This window comes from Acipenser ruthenus, chromosome 35 (genome assembly GCF_902713425.1).
Source record: "Acipenser ruthenus chromosome 35, fAciRut3.2 maternal haplotype, whole genome shotgun sequence".
In the NCBI taxonomy this organism is placed as follows: Eukaryota; Metazoa; Chordata; class Actinopteri; order Acipenseriformes; family Acipenseridae; genus Acipenser; species Acipenser ruthenus.
In genome coordinates this window covers 11,520,417-11,540,319 of record NC_081223.1, presented here as the reverse complement: position 1 = coordinate 11,540,319, position 19,903 = coordinate 11,520,417, and the positions used below count along the sequence as shown (strand labels likewise).

The 19,903-nt window shown below is 46.6% G+C and overlaps 3 protein-coding genes across 5 annotated transcripts; 1 reads left to right on the top strand and 2 right to left on the bottom strand.

Moving 5' to 3' along the window:
* Window positions 1-2,121: 2,121 nt before the first annotated feature.
* On the bottom strand, window positions 2,122-6,366 carry LOC131696555 (interferon-stimulated 20 kDa exonuclease-like 2). 2 transcript variants are annotated; one of them, XM_059007543.1, is made up of 4 exons: window positions 6,228-6,366; window positions 4,303-5,307; window positions 3,528-3,728; window positions 2,122-2,740 (listed from the first exon to the last, which is right to left on the bottom strand). In XM_059007543.1, the coding sequence occupies exons 2-4, from the start codon at window positions 4,957-4,959 to the stop codon at window positions 2,561-2,563; spliced, it is 1,038 nt and encodes a 345-aa protein (XP_058863526.1). In that variant the 5' UTR covers window positions 4,960-5,307; window positions 6,228-6,366; the 3' UTR covers window positions 2,122-2,560. The 2 variants fall into 2 exon arrangements, with proteins under 2 accessions (XP_058863526.1, XP_058863527.1); XM_059007544.1 differs by having other exon boundaries at window positions 6,120-6,304.
* Window positions 6,367-6,453: 87 nt separating this feature from the next.
* Window positions 6,454-14,081, top strand: LOC117395649 (methyltransferase-like protein 25B). Of its 2 annotated transcripts, none has more exons than XM_059007538.1 (10): window positions 6,454-6,602; window positions 7,355-7,494; window positions 7,635-7,756; window positions 8,950-9,166; window positions 10,001-10,063; window positions 10,541-10,687; window positions 10,782-10,950; window positions 11,517-11,970; window positions 12,467-12,654; window positions 13,370-14,081. In XM_059007538.1, exons 2-10 carry the CDS (start codon window positions 7,372-7,374, stop codon window positions 13,525-13,527), a joined length of 1,641 nt encoding a protein of 546 aa, XP_058863521.1. In that variant the 5' UTR covers window positions 6,454-6,602; window positions 7,355-7,371; the 3' UTR covers window positions 13,528-14,081. The 2 variants fall into 2 exon arrangements, with proteins under 2 accessions (XP_058863521.1, XP_058863520.1); XM_059007537.1 differs by having other exon boundaries at window positions 13,170-13,505.
* A 130-nt stretch (window positions 14,082-14,211) lies between these two features.
* Window positions 14,212-18,319, bottom strand: LOC131705216 (large ribosomal subunit protein uL24m-like). The gene is made up of 5 exons (XM_059007547.1): window positions 18,137-18,319; window positions 17,414-17,509; window positions 16,831-16,934; window positions 16,117-16,247; window positions 14,212-14,894 (listed from the first exon to the last, which is right to left on the bottom strand). Exons 1-5 carry the CDS (start codon window positions 18,317-18,319, stop codon window positions 14,758-14,760), a joined length of 651 nt encoding a protein of 216 aa, XP_058863530.1. The 3' UTR covers window positions 14,212-14,757.
* Window positions 18,320-19,903: the final 1,584 nt, after the last annotated feature.

The following is a 19,903-nucleotide window of genomic DNA, read 5'->3' as shown; positions in this document are numbered from 1 at the left end:
GTTGATCAAAACCCTTGAGCCTGGCGAGGTGTGGAGAAAACATCAAACAAATACTGGTGTGTTCAGGTAGCCTCCTTGTCTAATCTGATGTTGCAAATACCCACTGTCTGTGAAAACAGCACAGAGGTGTGGAAAGTAGCAGATATGGAAGCAAGTCCATATTAGAGACATTAAAACGGCCCGCGGTGTGCCCAGATTATTATATTTATGTGAGCAAACTGAGATAGACAAGCACTGGACTTTCCATAAATATCCTGCAGAGGATTCCAAGAGATTTGGTTTGAAAGGAAAAAATTCCAGGAACAAAACGAGCTTCTCCGAGACACCCAGACGAGGGCTGCCGAGTGGCGCATCCAGTAAAGACTCTCCGCGGCATATAATCTAGACGTCGCCGGTTCGAGTCCAGGCTATTCCTTTCGCCGCCCGGGGGGAGGGGGGGGGGGGTTAGGTCAGCCAGGGTGTCCTCGGCTCACCGCGCACCAGCGACCGCTGGTGGTCTGGCCGGGCACCTGCGGGCTTGCCTGTAAGCTGCCCAGGGCTGCGTTGTCCTCCGACGCTGTAGCTCCGGGTGGCTGCAGGTTTCTGCGATGGCACCAAAACTCCCACTGCCCAGCAGTTTAAGCCGTTTTTTATGTTTTACTGTTTCCATCAGACAAGGAATCGGAATTTCAGAGACGTAATAACAGCTGCGACTGATCAACTGCTTCTTTCATTGGAAGCCAGTTTAAGTGACTCACAAACAGCGACTTCAGTTGAAGCCGCGTGTCGCCGCTGTTGTGAGAAGCTCATTTTAACAGAACGCAGCTCCATTGCAATTCTGATCAGCGATGACGTGTCGGAATTGATTCAAAGGGAACGGGAATTGATTTTAAAAAGGAAAATAGGGACGTAGCTCGACCCTGCTCAAGACAGCATGATCCCGTTTCATAGAGGTAAATAACATACTGAAGGCTGTGATGTGAAAACGGAGCTTGCACATAAAAAAAAAAACACAACAGATGCAAAATTGGTAGAATTACGGTAGCGCTTTGAGTGCGATGAATAAGTATTTAATTCATAAGCAATCGGCCGTTCACCGAACTTCAGTTCCACGGTACTAAACAGTCGATAAATATCCCGTGCCTGTGTGTGAATCTATCATTAAGACTGCCATTGGCGAGCGTGTGAGACTTCTGCTCCAGTAAAAAAAAAGACACACAAAAGGCAGGATGTGCCAAAAAACAGGGCTCTTTAAGGTTGCCATAGCAACTCTCAGAGAGCCTATAAAACAACCTAGAGGCAACTCTTTTTAAAAGGAAAAAAAGCTTTTTTTTCCCCCTCTCCCTCCCTCTCTCTCTCTCTCTCTCTCTCTCTCTCCCTCCCTCTCTCTCTCTCTCTCTCTCCTTGTTTAAATTCAAACCTGCTGGTTTTAGAAGTAACTGCCTCTTCCCTTCTCGTTTAAATTCCGAGCCGAACGTTTCAACACATCGCTGAGCGTCCAGCCTTACCCCAAGTCCCAGGAGACTGGGCACGTCCGTCAACGAGCCCGTCGCTCGAATTTCAATTCTGGATCAAATCAAAAGTGACCCAGCGGGGAAGACCCGTTTGAAAACAGCTCAGCACTCAAGATTAAAAAAATAAATAAATAGATAAATCACTCGAATAAAAGGCTCAAAGTTAAGGGGAGGTTAAATCACTTGCTGAAGCAGCATCACCTACACCAGGGCTGAGCCCAAGCTCCATTCAAATGCAAATGCTCGTAAATCTTACAAAGGGAATTTGAACACACAAATGCATGCACCTCAGTTGCATTGAAACCCAACTGAAAAACGACACAAATGCAAATTAATTCACTCAAATGCATTGGTCAAAATATACAGCTCTGGATAAAGGTTTAGCATCCCCCTATAGAATGAACTTTGCTTCATAAAGTCGAATGAAAACCTGCTGGATAATGTTACGTTAACATTACACACCGCTTTGTAGCTTTCCCCCCCCATATACTTAACAGAAAAACTGGCATGAAAAAACGTGACATTTCGAAAACCTAACATGAAATACTGCACTGCTATTCAAAGTTTTGCATCATCTAGAATTTTAGGATTGCGACCAGAATTTTGAACCAAAAAAAAAACAACTATATGAATATAATTTAGATATTTTATTTGACATCACATAATCAAATATGATGAATGGCAAACGTTTTACATGGCCGTGGTTAACAGACCAAATAATCCAGTCAGTTAGCAATGGAAATAAGACTCCTATCGCAGACCCATTCCAGGTTTTATTTAATACGAGCTTGATTAGCCACAGCAGGAAACAAGCTCAGGTGTGTGTCTGATTAAACTCGCAGTAAAACCTGGAACGGATCAAACAGCAGTGGAATGGGGAGTCTTATTTCCATCGCTGCGGTATACTGATCCAATGCATTCCAGATCTGTTCTCGATAAAAAAACACCACTACAGATTTCTACACACACTCAAACTGGGAATCAGGTGTGTGTGTGTGTGTGTGTGTGTGTGTGTGTGTGTGTGACTCTGGGTAGATGGTTTTTAAAAGAATCACATTTCATAATGTTCAGGGAGCGGTGGGAGGGATGGGAAGGGGGGGTCCAGTCAGACCGTTCCTCTGCTGGGGGCTGGGGGTCTGTTTCTCGGACGCTGAAGCCAGGGTCCTCTCCCACTGCGGCTCCACTATTTTGTAGAGCTCCATCGTGGCTTTGGCATCCTCAACTGAAGAGTGGCCGTTCTTGCCCACCTGCACAAAAAACGAGACACGGGGTTCAAAGCAAAAGAGGGACGGACTGCTGGAACCAAGTTAGTTGGAAAAAACGCAAGTTTGTCACACTGAGCTGATATAATACGAGAGAAGAAAAGGGTCTTGATACCAGGAGGTTCAAATCCCGGTTCAGCCACTGACTCCCTGTGTGTGTGTGTGTCTGTGTGTGTGTGTGTGTGTGTGAGACCCTGAGCAAGTCACTGAACCTCCTTGTGCTCCGTCCTTCGGATGAGACGTAAAACAAACAAGGTCCTATTGGAAGTGACTCTGCAGCAGCAGCAGCAGTTGTTGATGATGCAGAGTTCACACTTCTAGTCTCTGTAAGTCGCTTGGGATAAAAGCGTCTGCTAAGTGACTAAATAATAATAATAACAATAATAATAATTATGTCAAAGTGAACAAAATACCTAACTAACGAGACTACAATTTGGAGAGAGAGAGAGAGAGAGAGAGAGAGAGAAAAAATATAATATTTGAAACTTTAGGACAACAGCTACAGAACTGAATGAGGGTTGGTTCGCTTTGCAACTCTGCTGCCCCCTGCTGTGCAGCCCCTGTTCTGCGAGGCAAAGCAAAGAGATGGGCCCTGCCACAAAATGTTGCCAAGTGTCCCACACACACACACACACACACACACACAGTGAGTCAGTGGCTGAGCCGGGATTTGAACCTCCTGGTATCAAGCCCCCTTTTTTTTTTTACCTTTAACGGCTGGAGCACCAAGCCCAGTGTTAACCCTGCAGTTGTGCTCCCAGCCTCTCCTCACCTGAATGTCTTTGCTGAACAGCATCTTGGTGAGTCGTTTGAGGGAGGCGGCCTCTTTCACGGGGATCCCCGCCTTCTTGTTGAGCAGCGGGATTCGGGAGGTGTCCCGGGTCAGGGCTGGGGGGTGAAAGTAACCGAGCGCTTTGAAATCATTGTGAATGGCGTGTCCGATCACCACCTTCCCAGACAGGATCTTCAGTATCTGAAACACACAGACGCATTAGAAAAACCAGGGGGGGGGCAATGCATTCTTCACGTACGCTTTTAAAAACAAGTCAGACTGCAAATCAAGATTTCGGGGGGGGGGGGGGGGGGGGGGGGGGGGGGGGGGGGGGGGGGGGAGAGGGGGGGTCAATTCCTGCTTTTCAATTCCCGGTTCCCACTGCCTTCGAAGAATGGATATTTTTAGTAATGGTCTGCGATGGTTTCAGCTGCTTCTTTCACTCAAAGCCAGTTTATTATTATCATTATCATTATTATTATTATTATTATTATTATTAATTATTAATTTCTTAGCAGACGCCCTTATCCAGGGCGACTTACAATTGTTACAAGATATCACATTATTTTTACATACAATTACCCATTTATACAGTTTGTTTTTTTTACTGGAGCAATCTAGGTAAAGTATCTTGCTCAAGGGTACAGCAGCAGTGTCCCCCCACCTGGGATTGAACCCACGACCCTCCGGTCAAGAGTCCAGAGCCCTAACCACTACTCCACACTGCTGCCCCCCCCACCCCGCTCTAAACGTTTCCACCCTTTTCCTCCCCTACCTCTTTCTGCGCCTCTTTGAACCCCGTGGCGTTCCTCAGGTCCTGCTTTCGGATTCCACTCCAGCGGCTCCGATAATCCGTCACGGGATTGGTGGGCAGGATGTACTTGTCGTAGACCACGTCTCCGTGGTAACCCACGATGCTGCAGCGGGCCAGCTCGCTGCGCGTCCCCCTGGGGCCCGTGCCGACCATCTCGCAGTCCATCGCCAGGTACTTGTAAGGTTTCCCAGCGACAGCAGAGGAGGAGGAAGATGAAAGAGTGGACAAGCCGTTCTCAAACTCCCCGAGAAGGTCTGCGTTCGAGGGCAGGGCAGTGGACTGGGGCCCCCCCAGTCTTGTTTGGGAAGGGGCGGCGCCCACGGGGGGCTGACGCTGACCCCCCTGAGTGCATCTGGGCCCAGTTCCCTCGAAAGGAGGTTGGGGGCGACCGGTTGAGTTGCCCTGGCTCTGGGGGCCTCCGCTGTGCCAAGGCTGGCGGTTTTTCGAATGCCCTTGCCCTCTCCCAGGCAGCTGTTTCTGTCGCAGGTAGCCCTTGTTCTCCAGGATTTCCGTTTTTTTAAGAAGCGCTGGTGCTTGCCCGTTGGAGCTCGGATCCTTCGCGCGCCCCCGACAGCTGCCTCCGGCCGACAAATCCAGATTCAGCATCAAATCCGACATCTTGGGAAAAGAACTTTACTGGGACCAACTACGCCCTGAAAGCTGCTTCGAGAATTCAAACCGTCGCCGGCTTTTTTGGTTTTTCTTTTGCCGCAGCCAGCTGTGGAGAGCCGTTTGGTACAGAGATGAGAACGCGCGCCCCGATGGCTATGCCTGTAATACCGCGTGCGACTCTTCAACAGCCCTGGGGCGCTGTGAAAACCTAGCGTTCTTCCTTTAACTAAATCAGCAGCCTCGCCTCGCCTCCAGGACCGGACTCAGGGAACGGTTTGAGTTTCAGTAAACCATCGAAGCAGAGTTAAAACCGACCCCTTCTCCATGTCCATGTGAAGCTCTGGTTGTGAACATCTAGAGCAACAATGAACAAGGGAAAATGAACAGTGTGTGCAAAATATATGTGTGTATATATATATATATATATATTAGCTCAAAGAGCCAGCTGCCCAACGTTTCAATATGTTGTATATATCTTTCTCAAGGGAGCCTGTGTTTGGATCAAAACATTGGAGGTACTTATAGGTTTTTGACTGCATGACAACTACTTGTATGTACAGCTCTGGGCAAAAGTGTTTGCATCACCCTATAGAATGAACTCGCTGTGCTTCATGAAGTCGAATGAAACCTGCTGAATAATGTGATGTTAACATATTGAATTGCACACCGCCGCTTTTGTATAGTTTTCCCCAGATACTTAACACTGGAAAAAAATTGAAAAACGTGCCTGCTATTTTCTGTTCTGAAATTTTGCCCCTTTATCTAATCTTCATGTGAGAACCCTGGTCCTTGTTTCTTTTTTCAGGTCAAAGAAGTCCCCTGGCTGGGTCGACATTTTTTTATATATGTTGTTTGTAATAATATGGCTTCTGTCTGAACGCTCTGTTTAAAAAAAAACTGTTTTGTATTTTTAAATGTTGTTTCTAAAGTATTTCGATGTGTTCTACAGGAAAAGCGATACATAAAAAAATATATATATATATTTCACGACGTTTCGGACAAAAGCCCTTTTTTCAGCTGTGTCGAAAGTATATATTTTTTAGTATCTTCATGCTGAACCAGTCTTGTTTCGTTATATAAAGTATGACGTTGTTGTTTACAGCATTGTCCTACTGAACAGCGAAATACATTACAGTTAATCCTCAAAATAAATCTGATTTATTTACCTCTTGGATGATCCAATAACATTTAAAAACAGGGTCGACTAATCACTTTACGTACCATCTTCATACAACAACTATGCCAAACCACGTCAGTCTGACGTCTATCCTTACCCTTTTTTCTCCTTGTATAGACGTACAGAAAAATATAAAAAGCAGAAATTATATATATATATATATATAAAATCCAAACGGAGTTTTAAAAATATTGTGTAAAAACAGGATGCGTGCCGCAGCTACCCGGGCAGGCCGCATGGATCCTAGCAACGAGTCGCATCCGGGGTACTGGGGTCATTGTGAGAACGACTTCCCGTGTTTCGCTTTCAGAAGCGTGTTTCCATTTCAACGCTGTACATTTAATTTAGTTATTTTTATATATATATATATTTGTCTGATAACCAGTTTCCTTGATGCTTGATGCGATTTTATTTTATTTTATTTATTTATTTCCTGTTTATTTGTATTTTTTTACGATTTGAAATTAAACCCGTAAGTATACCTTTTTTAAAAAAAAAAAATAGTGTTTTATTTGTTTATTTGAGTGTATGTTTGTTTATTTTAAGGTATTTATAAGAGAAAGGGTGCTCCCTCCAGTCCAGGGCAGGCTTGAGGCACAGAGACTGAACTGCTCCCTACCTCCCTCCCTCCCTCACCCCCCTAAGAGAAAGGGTGCTCCCTCCAGTCCAGGGCAGGCTTGAGGCACGGAGACTGAACTGCTCCCTCCCTCCCTCCCTCACCCCCCTAAGAGAAAGGGTGCTCCCTCCAGTCCAGGGCAGGCTTGATGCACGGAGACTGAACTGCTCCCTCCTTCCCTCCCTCACCCCCCCCTAAGAGAAAGGGTGCTCCCTCCAGTCCAGGGCAGGCTTCAGGCACGGAGACTGAACTGCTCCCTCCCTCCCTCCCTCACCCCCCCTAAGAGAAAGGGTGCTCCCTCCAGTCCAGTGCAGGCTTGAGGCACGGAGACTGAACTGCTCCCTCCTTCCCTCCCTCACCCCCCCTAAGAGAAAGGGTGCTCCCTCCAGTCCAGGGCAGGCTTCAGGCACGGAGACTGAACTGCTCCCTCCTTCCCTCCCTCACCCCCCCTAAGAGAAAGGGTGCTCCCTCCAGTCCAGGGCAGGCTTGAGGCACAGAGACTGAACTGCTCCCTACCTCCCTCCCTCACCCCCCTAAGAGAAAGGGTGCTCCCTCCAGTCCAGGGCAGGCTTGAGGCGTGGAGACTGAACTGTGTTTCTGTGTTTTAGGTGGCAGCGTCAGTCACATGGCTAATCCAGGCATAGTATTCGGGTCTCTGCGTCTCTCCGTGGAGCAACAAAAGCATATGGCTGCCAAGCTCTGCTGTTTTCTCTCGACCTACAGACACATCATTGACTCCCACATTATAGTAAGTATAGCAGATCCCTTCAGCTTGGTTGTGTCCTGCAGATAAATGCAGTGCCAGGTTTTCAACACTTTCCTAAAGGCTGCATTGCGATAGTGATTAGAGGTTATATTTGTACCTGACGTTGATAACGCCTCCCGCAGGAGTTTTTTAGCGACAGCTTGTGGGAGACGCTGCCCCCTGGCTGGCAGGAGGCTCTGTGCGAACTCTCTGGCCCGCAGCTGGCAGACCTGCTTCTAGACAGCGCCCCCGGAGGTGGGAGGAGGTAAGACGGAGGAGAGGAAATGGAAGGTTGCAGTAACAAGCACAACAGGCATCTCTCTCTCTCTCTCTCTCTCTCTCTCTCTCTCTCTCTCTCCCTCTCTCTCTCCCTCTCTCTCTCTCTCTCTCTCTCTCTCTCTCTCTCCCTCTCTCTCTCTCTCTCTCTCTCTCTCTCTGTCTCTCTCTCTCTCTCTCTCTCTCTCTCTCTCTATATATATATATAAATGAACATATTTTAGATATTTTATTTAACGTCATGTAATCAACAAAGCTACAAAATGATACTGCTAAAAAAAAAAAAAAGTCTACCGGAAGGAAGTCATCATATTATTATTATTATTATTATTATTATTATTATTATTATTATTATTATTATTATTATTATTTATTTCTTAACAGACGCTCTTATCCAGGGCGACTTACAATTGTTACAAGATATCACATTATTTTTACATACAATTACCCATTTATACAGTTGGGTTTTTACTGGAGCAATCTAGGTAAAGTACCTTGCTCAAGGGTACAGCAGCAGTGTCCCCCCACCTGGGATTGAACCCACGACCCTCCGGTCAAGAGTCCAAAGCTCTAGTAATAGCAGTACAGTGTTTCATGTTAGATTCCGAAATGTCACGTTTTTCAATTTTATCCAGTTTTAAGTTAAGTATCTGGGGAAAACTATACAAAGCGGCGGTGTGCAATTCAACATGTTAACATCACATTATTCAGCAGGTTTCATTGGACTTCATGAAGCACAGTGAGTTCATTCTATAGGGTGATGCAAACACTTTTGCCCACAGCTGCACATACCATTAGATAGCAGAGGTGTAGAAAGACGGGCCAGCTGAGAGAATCTGAATACTGAGCTTAAGATTTGAATCAGTTCTTGGTTAGGGTTAGAGTTAGTTATGGTTAAGGCTGGGGTAGTTTTAAACTGGCTAGTCTTTCTGCACCTACACCCAGTTAGAATGAGCCAAAGTTCATCTGACAATGTGACCTTTCACCTCTCAACCCAGAGCCACTTATTAATCTCAAAAACACCATTCAAATGAGCAAAGCTTAATGTTTTAAAAAAAGAAAAAAGTTGATAAGGCCTCCTTAATATTTAAATCTTTCCGTTGTGTATATTATTGATATATTTTATTATTATTATTATTTTAAGACCAACATAAATAATAGATAATCCCTTTGGCTTTTCAGCTACCCGTCTGTGTGGCCTCTCTCCCTCTTGGCTTTCAAAGCGACCGCGCGCGCCCTGGCCTTTCCCAGAATGCCCCGCGGCGGGGCGGCACAGGAAACAGGAAGTGGGAAGTCGAAGGAGTTCTGGGAGAACAGCTGCCGGAGTTCCACGCTGAAACACGTCTTCCGAAAACACGTCAAGCCCAAAAAACAGCACGAAGTTCGCAAGCTGGGGGCAGTAAGTGAACCCCAGGATTGCATTACAGGGTGACAGCAGCGACAAATCTCTTTGCACTTGCTTTGGAAGAATCGATCTAAAGCTGAAAGGAACACAAAGCCATCGCTCTGTGGCTTGGAGCTTGGTTTCAGGAGACTGTAGGTTTCAGGGCGCTGCGCGGCACACCAGGCAGGGAGACTTGGGGGTTTGATACAGCAAACCTCAAACTAGGTCTCCCGGGGGTCTCCTGGAACCAGCTTTCAAGATCCTGAAAAAGAGGCTTTGTGTTCAACTCAGCTTTAAAAACACAGTTTCATGTACCTTTAAAACAAAACCGGGCAAACAACGATGATGTGTTGGGATTGATTTTTTAAAAAGTAGATGTGGGTATTGGAATTGAAAAACAGTACCCCAACCCTGCAAGTCCAGTGGTTAAAGAAAGGGGCTTGATACCAGGAGGTTCCCAGTTCACATCCCAGCTCAGCCACTGACTCCCTGTGTGTGTGTGTGAATGTGTGAATGTGTGACCCTGAGCAAGTCACTGAACCTCCTTGTGCTCCGTCCTTCGGATGAGACGTAAAACAAACGAGGTCCTATTGGAAGTGACTCTGCAGCAGCAGCAGCAGTTGTTGATGAATTCATAGTTCACCCCTCTAGTCTGTAAGTCGCTTTGGATAAAAGTGTCTGCTAAATGACTCTTATTATTATTATTATTATCATTATTATTATTATTATTATTATTAATGTTAATGTACAGGGCCTGTCTGTTGTTCTCTCTGGCTCCCTCTAGTGGAGTGTGTTGAGATTTGACGTTCACTCACCAGGACTGTCTGTCTGTCTGTCTCTCTTTCTCAGCTGGTGAAGAGAATGTGTGACCTCACCAGCTGTCAGAACGTCGTGGATGTTGGATCAGGGCAGGTGAGCTAAAGAATCGAAATGGCACCTTTTTTCACTTTGTTTTTCTAGGGGCTGGGCGGTGGTGGGCATGCAACAACTAAGTTCTGCACTTTCCGATCTCAATGAAGGAGCAGGAATAGACAGGAGTTAGTAGATCATGGATTAGGGCCGTCCCATCTCCAAGAAGGACCTTCTAAGTTATTCAAATCAAATGGGGCAGCTCGCTAGTGACCAAATGCAAGGACCCGAGCACTGGAGTGAGATGTTGAGAAAGACGAGTGTGAGAAAGCTGTCTGGGAGCTCTGGATAGGCTGAAGCCGTCTCAGCTCAGTGGCGGGTCTACCAGCACACCAGGAATAGCAGCAATCAAGACGAGAGGCTGAGACTGCATGCAGCAGCACCTCTGCGTCCCTCGTTAACGAAGAACTTTCGTTTTATTTTGATCAGACTTTTTTTTTTTTTAAAGCTGTATGGTGATTGGCTACCTCCCTCTTCCAGGGTCACCTGACTCGGTTCCTCTCATTGGGTCTCGGGCTGTCCGTCACCGGGGTGGAGGCTAACCCCGCCCTCGTTTCCATGGCTACCAAGTTGGACAGGGAGCTGCGGAGTGTCGCTCTGAAGGAGAGGGCGAGGGCGGGAGCCAAGGTGAGCCGGCCCCTCTTAATGAAGGTTTCTTACCACGCCTGAACGTGGGACTTGCGCAGACATTTGAGAAAAAACCTGCTTGTCTTTATTTTAGACGGGTGTGGCTCCAGATGGCCCCTGTGACCCCCTCCCCAGGCACGTGGCGGGCTGGGTCAACCCCGGAGCATCCTGGGAGGAGTTTGTGACTCTACTGCAGCAGCCAATGGGAATCTCCGATAGCCGGGACGGCCCACCTGAGTCTCACGGAACCAACAGCCAGGAAGGTTTCAATCAATCAATCCATCTTTTAATTGCTTATGTAGCACCTTTCATGATAAATTAGAAGCGCTTTTGCCTATAAAAAAAATTAGCTGAAGTAAATCGCCTACAAAACCAAGCAAAAGATAGGGCAGCAGTGTGGAGTAGTGGTCAGGGCTCTGGACTCTTGACCGGAGGGTCGTGGGTTCAATCCCAGGTGGGGGACACTGCTGCTGTACCCTTGAGCAAGGTACTTTACCTAGATTGCTCCAGTAAAAACCCAACTGTATAAATGGGTAATTGTATGTAAAAATAATGTGATATCTTGTAACAACTGTAAGTCGCCCTGGATAAGGGCGTCTGTTAAGAAATAAATAATAATATGACCAAATACAACCCCTCCCCCCTCCCCCCTCCCAATTTAAACTGGCTACAGTCAAACAAGAACTCACTTTTAATGATCGCTTTTAAAAAAAAAGAAAGGTGTGGTAAAAATCAGCAGTAAACAAATAAAAAAATAAGTAGAAAAAAAACACACACACGCTAAATTTATAAAAATATCTTTTCTTTTTTTTAACTCTTCATTCAAAAGGTTTCGTCCTGACCGGGCTCCATGCTTGTGGAGATTTAAGTGCCACCCTCCTGCGCCACTTTGCCCGCTGCCCCCAGGCCGTGGCCATCACATCAGTGGCCTGCTGTTACATGAAGCTCACCACCCTCTCAAACCCCGCCCCTCCGGGGCTCCAGGCTCCTCCCCTTCCCCGCCCAGGGGGAGGAGACTGCGCTGAAGGGGCGGGGCCAGTCTTTGGATACCCGATGAGCTCCTGGGTCCAGGGCCTGCCCGGTCACGAGCTGTCCTGCAAGGCCAGGGAGGCGGCCTGTCACGCTCTGGAGAGTTATGCAGAGAGGCTGCGGGGAGAGAGGGGGGAGCTGCAGTCTCATTGCTACAGGGCTGTGCTGGAGACCCTGGTCAGGAGGGCTCAGCCCAGTCTGAAGAGAGCAGGCATCCAGACCATCAAGAAGGCTCACCTGCTCTCGTTCGCAGAGTAAGTGTATTATTAATTATTCATTTATTTAGCAGACGCCTTTATCCAAGGCGACTTACAGAGACTAGGGTGTGTGAACTATGCATCAGCTGCAGAGTCACTTACAACTACGTCTCACCCGAAAGACGGAGCACAAGGAGGTGAAGTGACTTGCTCAGGATCATACAGTGAGTCAGTGGCTGAGGTGGGATTTGAACTGGGGACCTCCTGGTTACAAGCCCTTTTCTTTAACCACTGGACCACACAGCCTCCTCAAGTGGAGGAGGCCTGGTGTGACCCAGCGGTTAGAGAAAAGGGGGGTCTTGATACCTGGAGATTCAAATCCGCTGCCACTGACTCCCTGTGTGTGTGTGTGTGTTTGTGTGACCCTGAGCAACATAACTTTTGGCCAGAGCTGTACAGCTCTATTAAAACCAGCTGCTGCTTGTGTTCGAGTCCGTAGCGGTGTGACAGTGCAGTGAATCTCTCTCTCTCTCTCTCTCTCTGTCTCTCTCAGGTACGCTCGGCTGGGGCTGCAGCGGTTGGAGCTCCCTACAGACTGGCCCCTGGACTGGGTCCCCTCTCTGGAGGCCCTGCTGGCTCAGCAGGGGAGGGTGGTGGCTTACTTCTGCCTGGTCCTGCTGCTGGCCCCGGCTGTGGAGAGCTTAGTGCTGCTGGACAGAATGCTGTACCTGAGTCAGGAGGGTGAGGGGGGTAGGGGGGAGGGTGAGCACCAAATCCGACCTATAGCTCTGGCCAAAAGTTTAGCCTCACCCTATAGAACGAACTCATTTTGCTTCATAAAGTCGAATGAAACCTGCTGAATAATGTTAACCTATTGGACTATACACCACTTTGTACAGTTTTCCATATACTTAACAAAAAACTGACAATAATTGAAAAATGTGACATTTCGAAGTCAAACATAAAATACCACTATTACGGCTTCCTTCCGGTAGACTCAGAAGCCCTAGTTCTATTGAATTGAATGGGAAGCTGCATTGAAAACAGGAACTGAACCCCGACCCTGATTTAATATCACCTGTGAAAAGCAGGCATCCTGGATTTGATCCACGATGGGTCTTTGAGCTGCAGCTCCCACCTCTCCCTCCCTCTCTCGGACTGGATTGCGAGCTGCTCCCCCTCTTCACTCTCTCTCTCTCTCTTTAGGACTGGATTGCGAGCTGATCCCCCTCTTCACTCTCTCTCTCTCTCTTTAGGACTGGATTGCGAGCTGCTCCCCCTCTTCACTCTCTCTCTCTCTAGGACTGGATTGCGAGCTGCTCCCCCTCTTCACTCTCTCTCTCTCTCTTTAGGACTGGATTGCGAGCTGCTCCCCCTCTTCACTCTCTCTCTCTCTAGGACTGGATTGCGAGCTGCTCCCCCTCTTCACTCACTCTCTCCCTCTCTCTCTCTCTAGGACTGGATTGCGAGCTGCTCCCCCTCTTCTCTCCCACCCTCTCTCCCCGGAATCTGGTCCTGGTCGCAGTCAAAGCGCAGCAGACAAACGGGGTGAGCCGCACAGCACTCGGGCGTCCCAGCTCATTACCGGGGTCCGGATCTGGGTCACCCCGGTGAATCTGGGAACGCGGCTATGCAAGATCAAAGCTGGGGGTGTCGGCCGGTACCCCTCCGAACTCCAGGCACTGAATTTTAACCCTTTGTGGAGCTGTAATTAGGGATCATCTGTAATTTGTTAAAACACTGAATTCAGAAATGCTTGAAAGAGAAACTTAATACATTCGTCATTTCATTTATTAAGTTTTGTTGGTAGCATTTCTAAATGAGTTTTTTATTTATTTTATATTCAGGTTTTTTAAACCTGAATATAAAACACTCAATGAAGGATGAAAACACCTCTGGGTGTGAGAATTTCAATCTCCGCTCAGTAATCAGGGATATAGAAACACACTCGTGTGTGAAAATGTCAGACCGCTCTGTGCTTTAATCAGGCGTCTTAAACCACTTCTAAAAAGTCTCCTGCGTTTTACCGTGTGTGGCTCTGTGTTCCTTTTCTCTTCACTGTTTTAAATGAATTGCATGGGTGGCCTGTTAAAGGCATCAATTCGATTAGACCATCGCTACTAATTTGCCTATAGTGACGATTTTCCCAGATTTTCAATCTCAGCGGTTTGATTTCAAACGCACAGCAAATCAGAACTACAGAAGCAATGGGGTGATCTGATACATTTGCACACTACTGTGTGTGTGTGTGTGTATATATTAGAAATTGTCGTACAATAAAAGATGTAACACTACAAGTTGTGTGGTTTATTAATTTATTTTCAGTGGATTCCTGTAGAGCAAAACCATCAAACACTGTTAACTTTCCCTGATTCAATGAAAGCCAGACTGATGGAACTTGAAATAGTCACAAAAAAAAACAGGTAAAACTCACAGGGATGGGAATCAGACTCCCGCTGCACAGCACTGTGATCCAGTCCTGGTTTCACTAGGAGTTTAATAATCAGACACACCTGAGCTTGTTAGCTAGACACACTGGGGCTGATCAAGCTGGACTGGGTGACGCTGCTGTGCAACGGGAGTCTTGTTTCCACTCCTGGGTACAAAAAGCCGTCGCTCTGCCCCCGTATCACTTAGCAACGAAGTACCAAGTCGTTCGGATCAGAGCGACCGACCCCCGAAGGTACGCGAGGAAACTGAGCGCTAGTTGTTCAAACCGTTTCTTAACAACACATTTCAGAGAGTGACTCCAGCATCGCGGGGTATCCCGCAGCGTGAAAGATCCCACACGCCCGGTCCCGCTGCTCAGTCTCTCCCCGTTGTGCCCGGCGCCCCGATCGCAGCTCAGTACCAGAACGTTCTGCGGCCCGCTCTGGTTTCCACGACGCCCGTCGCCTCGGCGATTTCCTCCTCGAACGTTTTCAGAGAGGCGCTGTAAGTTTTCTCCAAGGCGTCGTCGGGCGAGGTGTCTTTCGGGCCGTCTGTTTTTTTTCGAAAACAATGAAAAAACACTAAAATCATTCAGCCAGCCTGGACCTCGACACACAATCTGTTTCTGCATCTTCACCTATTAAAAAAAGTACCTCATTAAATGTTCTTTGAAATCAGAACACAAGCTGTATTTATGTCATTTGATTCACTCGAAATCAGTATCGCAGAAAACGTTTCAAATCCTTCGTTGTGGCTACAAACGGCCGCGTCCTGTTTTGAGGACAGCCGAGTAAGTGAGACACGTTTCCTGTGATCAGAGCAAATATCACGCCGGCTATGAAGCTCAACGCACAGAAAACGAAGCCTCTTTATCATCAATGCGGGGAGAGGAAAATAAAAAACACCAAGAAATGGCTCATTTTGAGGCTTCAGTTTCTTTTATAAATCGAGACGTGTCTGCAGAATTATTAACAGTTCCCTTTAGACTTAAACTTTAGAGGGTAACAATACTCAGATGGGTCAACTGAATGCAGAATATACTGCTGTCCGGGGGGCTGATTTGATCAGACAGCTGGGTTTCACATCACAGCGCTTGGAACGGTACGTTCAGCAAGTCAGCCCCAATGGACTCTCTCCTGATTACTGTGGAGAGCTGCTTTATAAAATTAGGGCTTCTGATTTTCTGTGTGTCCCCCCCACCTGACTTTTCCCCTCCCCTTTAAGAATTCAATTGATCTCCGTTCAGCCATTCGTGTCTCTCGATCACACAGCTGAGAAACGCGTTCGTAGTAAAACTGATTTCATTCAGGGTTCTCTGTGAAAACAACTGAATGGGTTTTTAATAAGTCTGTCTTTTTCATTTCAAAAGCAGAAGCGACTTTATTCATGTAAACGCAGTCAGCGATACAGCCCTGTCCTGCATTTAAATATTTTTCATTATTGCTTTTTAATACAGGTGAGTCTCTTATTAACACGTCGCAATCTCGTTTGCACGTTTCTGTTTCTAAATGAAAAATGAAGGCTGGGACGATTTTTAAAAGCCCATTTGGTTGTTTCACAGAAATAAATGAAATCAGTTTTTACTACGAACGCGTTTCTCAGCTGTGTGATCGAGAGACACGAACGGCTGAACGGGGATCGACTGAATTCTTAAAAGCAGAGTAGAAAAGTCAAGGGTTAAAACACAGACTATATCAGAAGCCCTGTTTATGAACTAGAATGAAATCGGTGTGTGCGGCAGGGGTTACAGTGAGCTGGGGGGCCCCAACTTGCCTTTCCATTGCTCCGGGACAATGCCGTCTCTCCTCTGCACCACGGGTTTGGGGAGGATCCTCCCAGACCGGAGGGACACTCGCACCCTCTCACCCTCCTCCGTGAAGCGCCACTCCACCTGCGTGGGCTTCCTGGAGAGAGAGGGGGAGAGGGAGACAGGGGGAGGGGGGGAGAGAGAGGGGGGGGAGGTGAGAGGGGAGAGAGAGGGGGGAGAGAGAGGGGGAGGTGAGAGGGGAGAGGGAGAGGGAGAGGGGGGAGAGAGAGAGGGGGAGAGGGGGGAGAGAGGGGAGAGAGAGGTGGAGAGGGAGAGAGGGAGAGAGAGGGGGGGAGGTGAGGGAGAGAGGGGGAGAGAGGGGAGAGGGGGGAGAGAGAGAGAGGGGGAGGGGGGAGAGAGAGGGGGAGAGGGAGAGAGGGGGGAGAGGGAGAGAGGGGGAGGGAGGGAGAGGGAGAGACATTTGAGATCTGCAGAGCTAGTGCAATTGCATTTGAATATAATTATTATAAAGCTATAACTAGTGGGATAATGCGCGCACACACACACACACACACACACACAAAACAAAACAAAACTGGGGATTTTGAGTAGATATCTAGTGTTCTGAGGAGCACCTTGTGCGTTTCAGTGTCTGTATTCACAAACGGCTTCTAAAAACACAACATCAGGTGAACATCATCACATCAAACAGCCGCTTCGAACACGGGGATCAGGCTTACCTGTCCGAAGGGTCAATCAGGGCAACCTCTCTGACCAGCAGCGGAGATTCACTGGCGATGTACGTCCCGCGATACTCCCCGGACTTCCCAATGTAGCGATAGTGCTGCCAAAACGACAGGACAGGAAATGATTATTACGAGTCATTCAGCTGATGAAGTCACGCGCTGCCGCTGTTGAGAGAAGCTCATTTTAACAGAACGCTGCTCATTAGAAAGCTGATCAGCGACGACGTGTCGGAATTGATTAAAAGGGAACAGGAATAGAGATACAGGAAATAGAGATAAAAAAAAAAACAGGAAGTGACTCTCAGCCCAGTTCAGGGTTACGTCAAGTGGAGTCTTGGGCACATTATGTACAGTAACCCGGACAGACGGACAGACAGACAGTCTCATAGCAACAGCGTGTTAGCTCCAGAAAGAACGAAGGCTCTTTTCAGCTGTGTTTGATTTAAAAAGGGAACTGGAAACTGAAAATGCACCCCCGGTCCTGTCTCCTATTGCGCAGCAGTTTCATCCGTTCCAGGTTTTGCGATTAGCTCGATTAGCCTCAGTGTGTACAGCTAACATCGCTTCCATATCTTACCGTGTTCAGTCCTTCCAGGATCACCCAGTTCCGAGCTCGGATCACCTGACTGATCTTCCCCTGCTTCCCAGAGTCCTTCCCAGCCAGGACTTCCACCTGAGAAACACACAGCCACGTCACAGAAGCCACGAATCACACGGGGCTGAAAATCACCACAACACACAGGCGGCCTTGGAATGGTTTACCCACGGCGAGGAAATTTAGCCCTGTACCAAATCGCCCCCTTTTTTTTCATCCTAGATATGTTTTATCAGAGGTCCTCTGGTTTTTAAATACAGCTCGGTGGGCCAGCGGTTAAAGAAAAGGGGGATTTGATACCAGGAGGTTCAAATCCCGGCTCAGCCACTGACTCCCTGTGTCTGTGTGTGTGTGTGTGTGTGTGTGTGTGTGTGCGTGTGACCCTGAGCAAGTCACTTCACCTCCTTGTGCTCCGTCCTTCAGATGAGACGTAAAACAAACGAGGTCCTATTGGAAGTGACTCTGCAGCAGCAGCAGCAGCAGTTGTTGATGATGCAGAGTTCACCCCCCCTAGGCTCTGTAAGTCGCTTTGGAGAAAAAGCGTCTGCTCCATAATAATGATGTAATTGTTCTTATTGTATTACTTGTATTGTAACACTTGAAATGTATTTGCTTACGATTGTAAGTCGCCCTGGATAAGGGCGTCTGCTAAGAAATAAATAATAAAAATAATAATGATGTAATTGGTTTGCGCATTCCACCCACCGTGTCTCCCTTGAAGAGGCTCCAGTCCTCGGGTTGGATTGGCTCCACAAACACCTTGCGGCGTTTCTTACCAGGCGGGTTCATTCTCTGAGCGCCGACGGTCCACGGCCGGCTCGTCCCGTAGCGATAATCCGGGGGCACCTTCACACGGGCCGCCATCGCCAGCAGGGCCGTGAGACGCATTCTTCAGAACCGCTGCGGACCGAAAAACAGCAACAGCAACAACAGCAACAGCGCTCCTGTTAGTATTAGTATCAGTACTGAAGAAAACGTCGCGCAGAACAATTGGTTTTTCTCAGCGGCGTGTTCACAGAATAACTGGTTTGTGTTGCTTTGTTTTCTTGTCGCAACACTCCGTGTTTATTTCCTTTCTGGGTCGGTTTTCTGATATTAGTTAGATATTATATATTAATATATATATATATGTACCGCTTGAATTTATACAAACTCGAGTAAGTACTCAGAATTATTATAACGCCTTAAATGACAAACATTTCCCCGTAGCATAAACAAGGTGGCAATTTCTGACAAGGTGGCACATTTTGACATCTATATAACCGTCAGAAATTGCTACATGAGGCAAATTCTGGCAGGGAGTCATATTCTGACAGGAAAACCGACTATAGCTACCCAATTAAGAACCTTATTTTTTTGTTGTTGGGTTGTTTTTTTGTATTTATTTGGGAAAAACTGAGCCTATAAAAATCTGTACAATAAAAAAATGAAAAACAAAAATGAAAAAAATAAATAAATAAACAAAAATACAAAAAACGAATTTATATAATGTAACAGCTGTAGACAGTGTTAGTAAATACACGTATAATGCTCAGAAATAAAAACTAAATCAATTAAATTACCGGTTTTGGTAAGAATATAATCTAACCCAAGCGTGGCTGGACTGTAAGCGTGTGTTCATGTTATTAATATACGATTTCTGACACCCGTTCATTTCTGTTACTCGTGTTTTCATACACAACGTGGCTTCAGAAAAAGTAAATCACTGATTTATAACAATATTTCTGAAATAACGTGATCTTGAAACATACCTTACTCTTCACTGTGTGAGTCAATGTCGCGTTCAACCCCGACCTCTCAACCTTCGCCTCGTTTCAGTGGATTCGTCGAATTAATTTTTTTTTTTATGATGGAAGCGTATTTTTTTAAGTAACATTGTTTAAATAAGTAATAATAATAATAATAATAAACAACGCTTCGAAATTCATCAGCACTTTTACAGCGTATAAAAATAGATTAATCTTTCCCAAAACGCTCACCTCCCTTTTCTTCAAAATGGAACCTTCCCAGAGTGTGCTTCGTTCGCAATGCACGCCGGGATTTGTAGTTTACTTGCTTGTTAAAAAAAAAATCACAAAACGACGTTTTGCCAGATGCAACGCTGCTTCAATTAACAATTAACTAACTTACTAACCAACTACGTTTCGGCTTCCGGCTTCTCCAGCAGAGAACACGGTAGAAATAGCCGGGTAGACTGATGGTGGTGCTGTTGTTTCAGTTTGAAATTTGATGTAAAATCAAGAGTTTTCAGTTTATCAATGACTTCTCCGTGAAGTATTTCTGGGGATTGGTGAGTATCCTGTTGGATCCCGATTATCCTGGGATACAGAGCTGTGCATTGATTTTAATTATCTGTATGCCTGTAAATATATATATTATCATTTAAACGTTTTGTGTACCTCCAAAATAAAATAAGACATTTGATGTACCGGTATAGTTTAACACACACACACTCCTCAAGAAATAAACAGA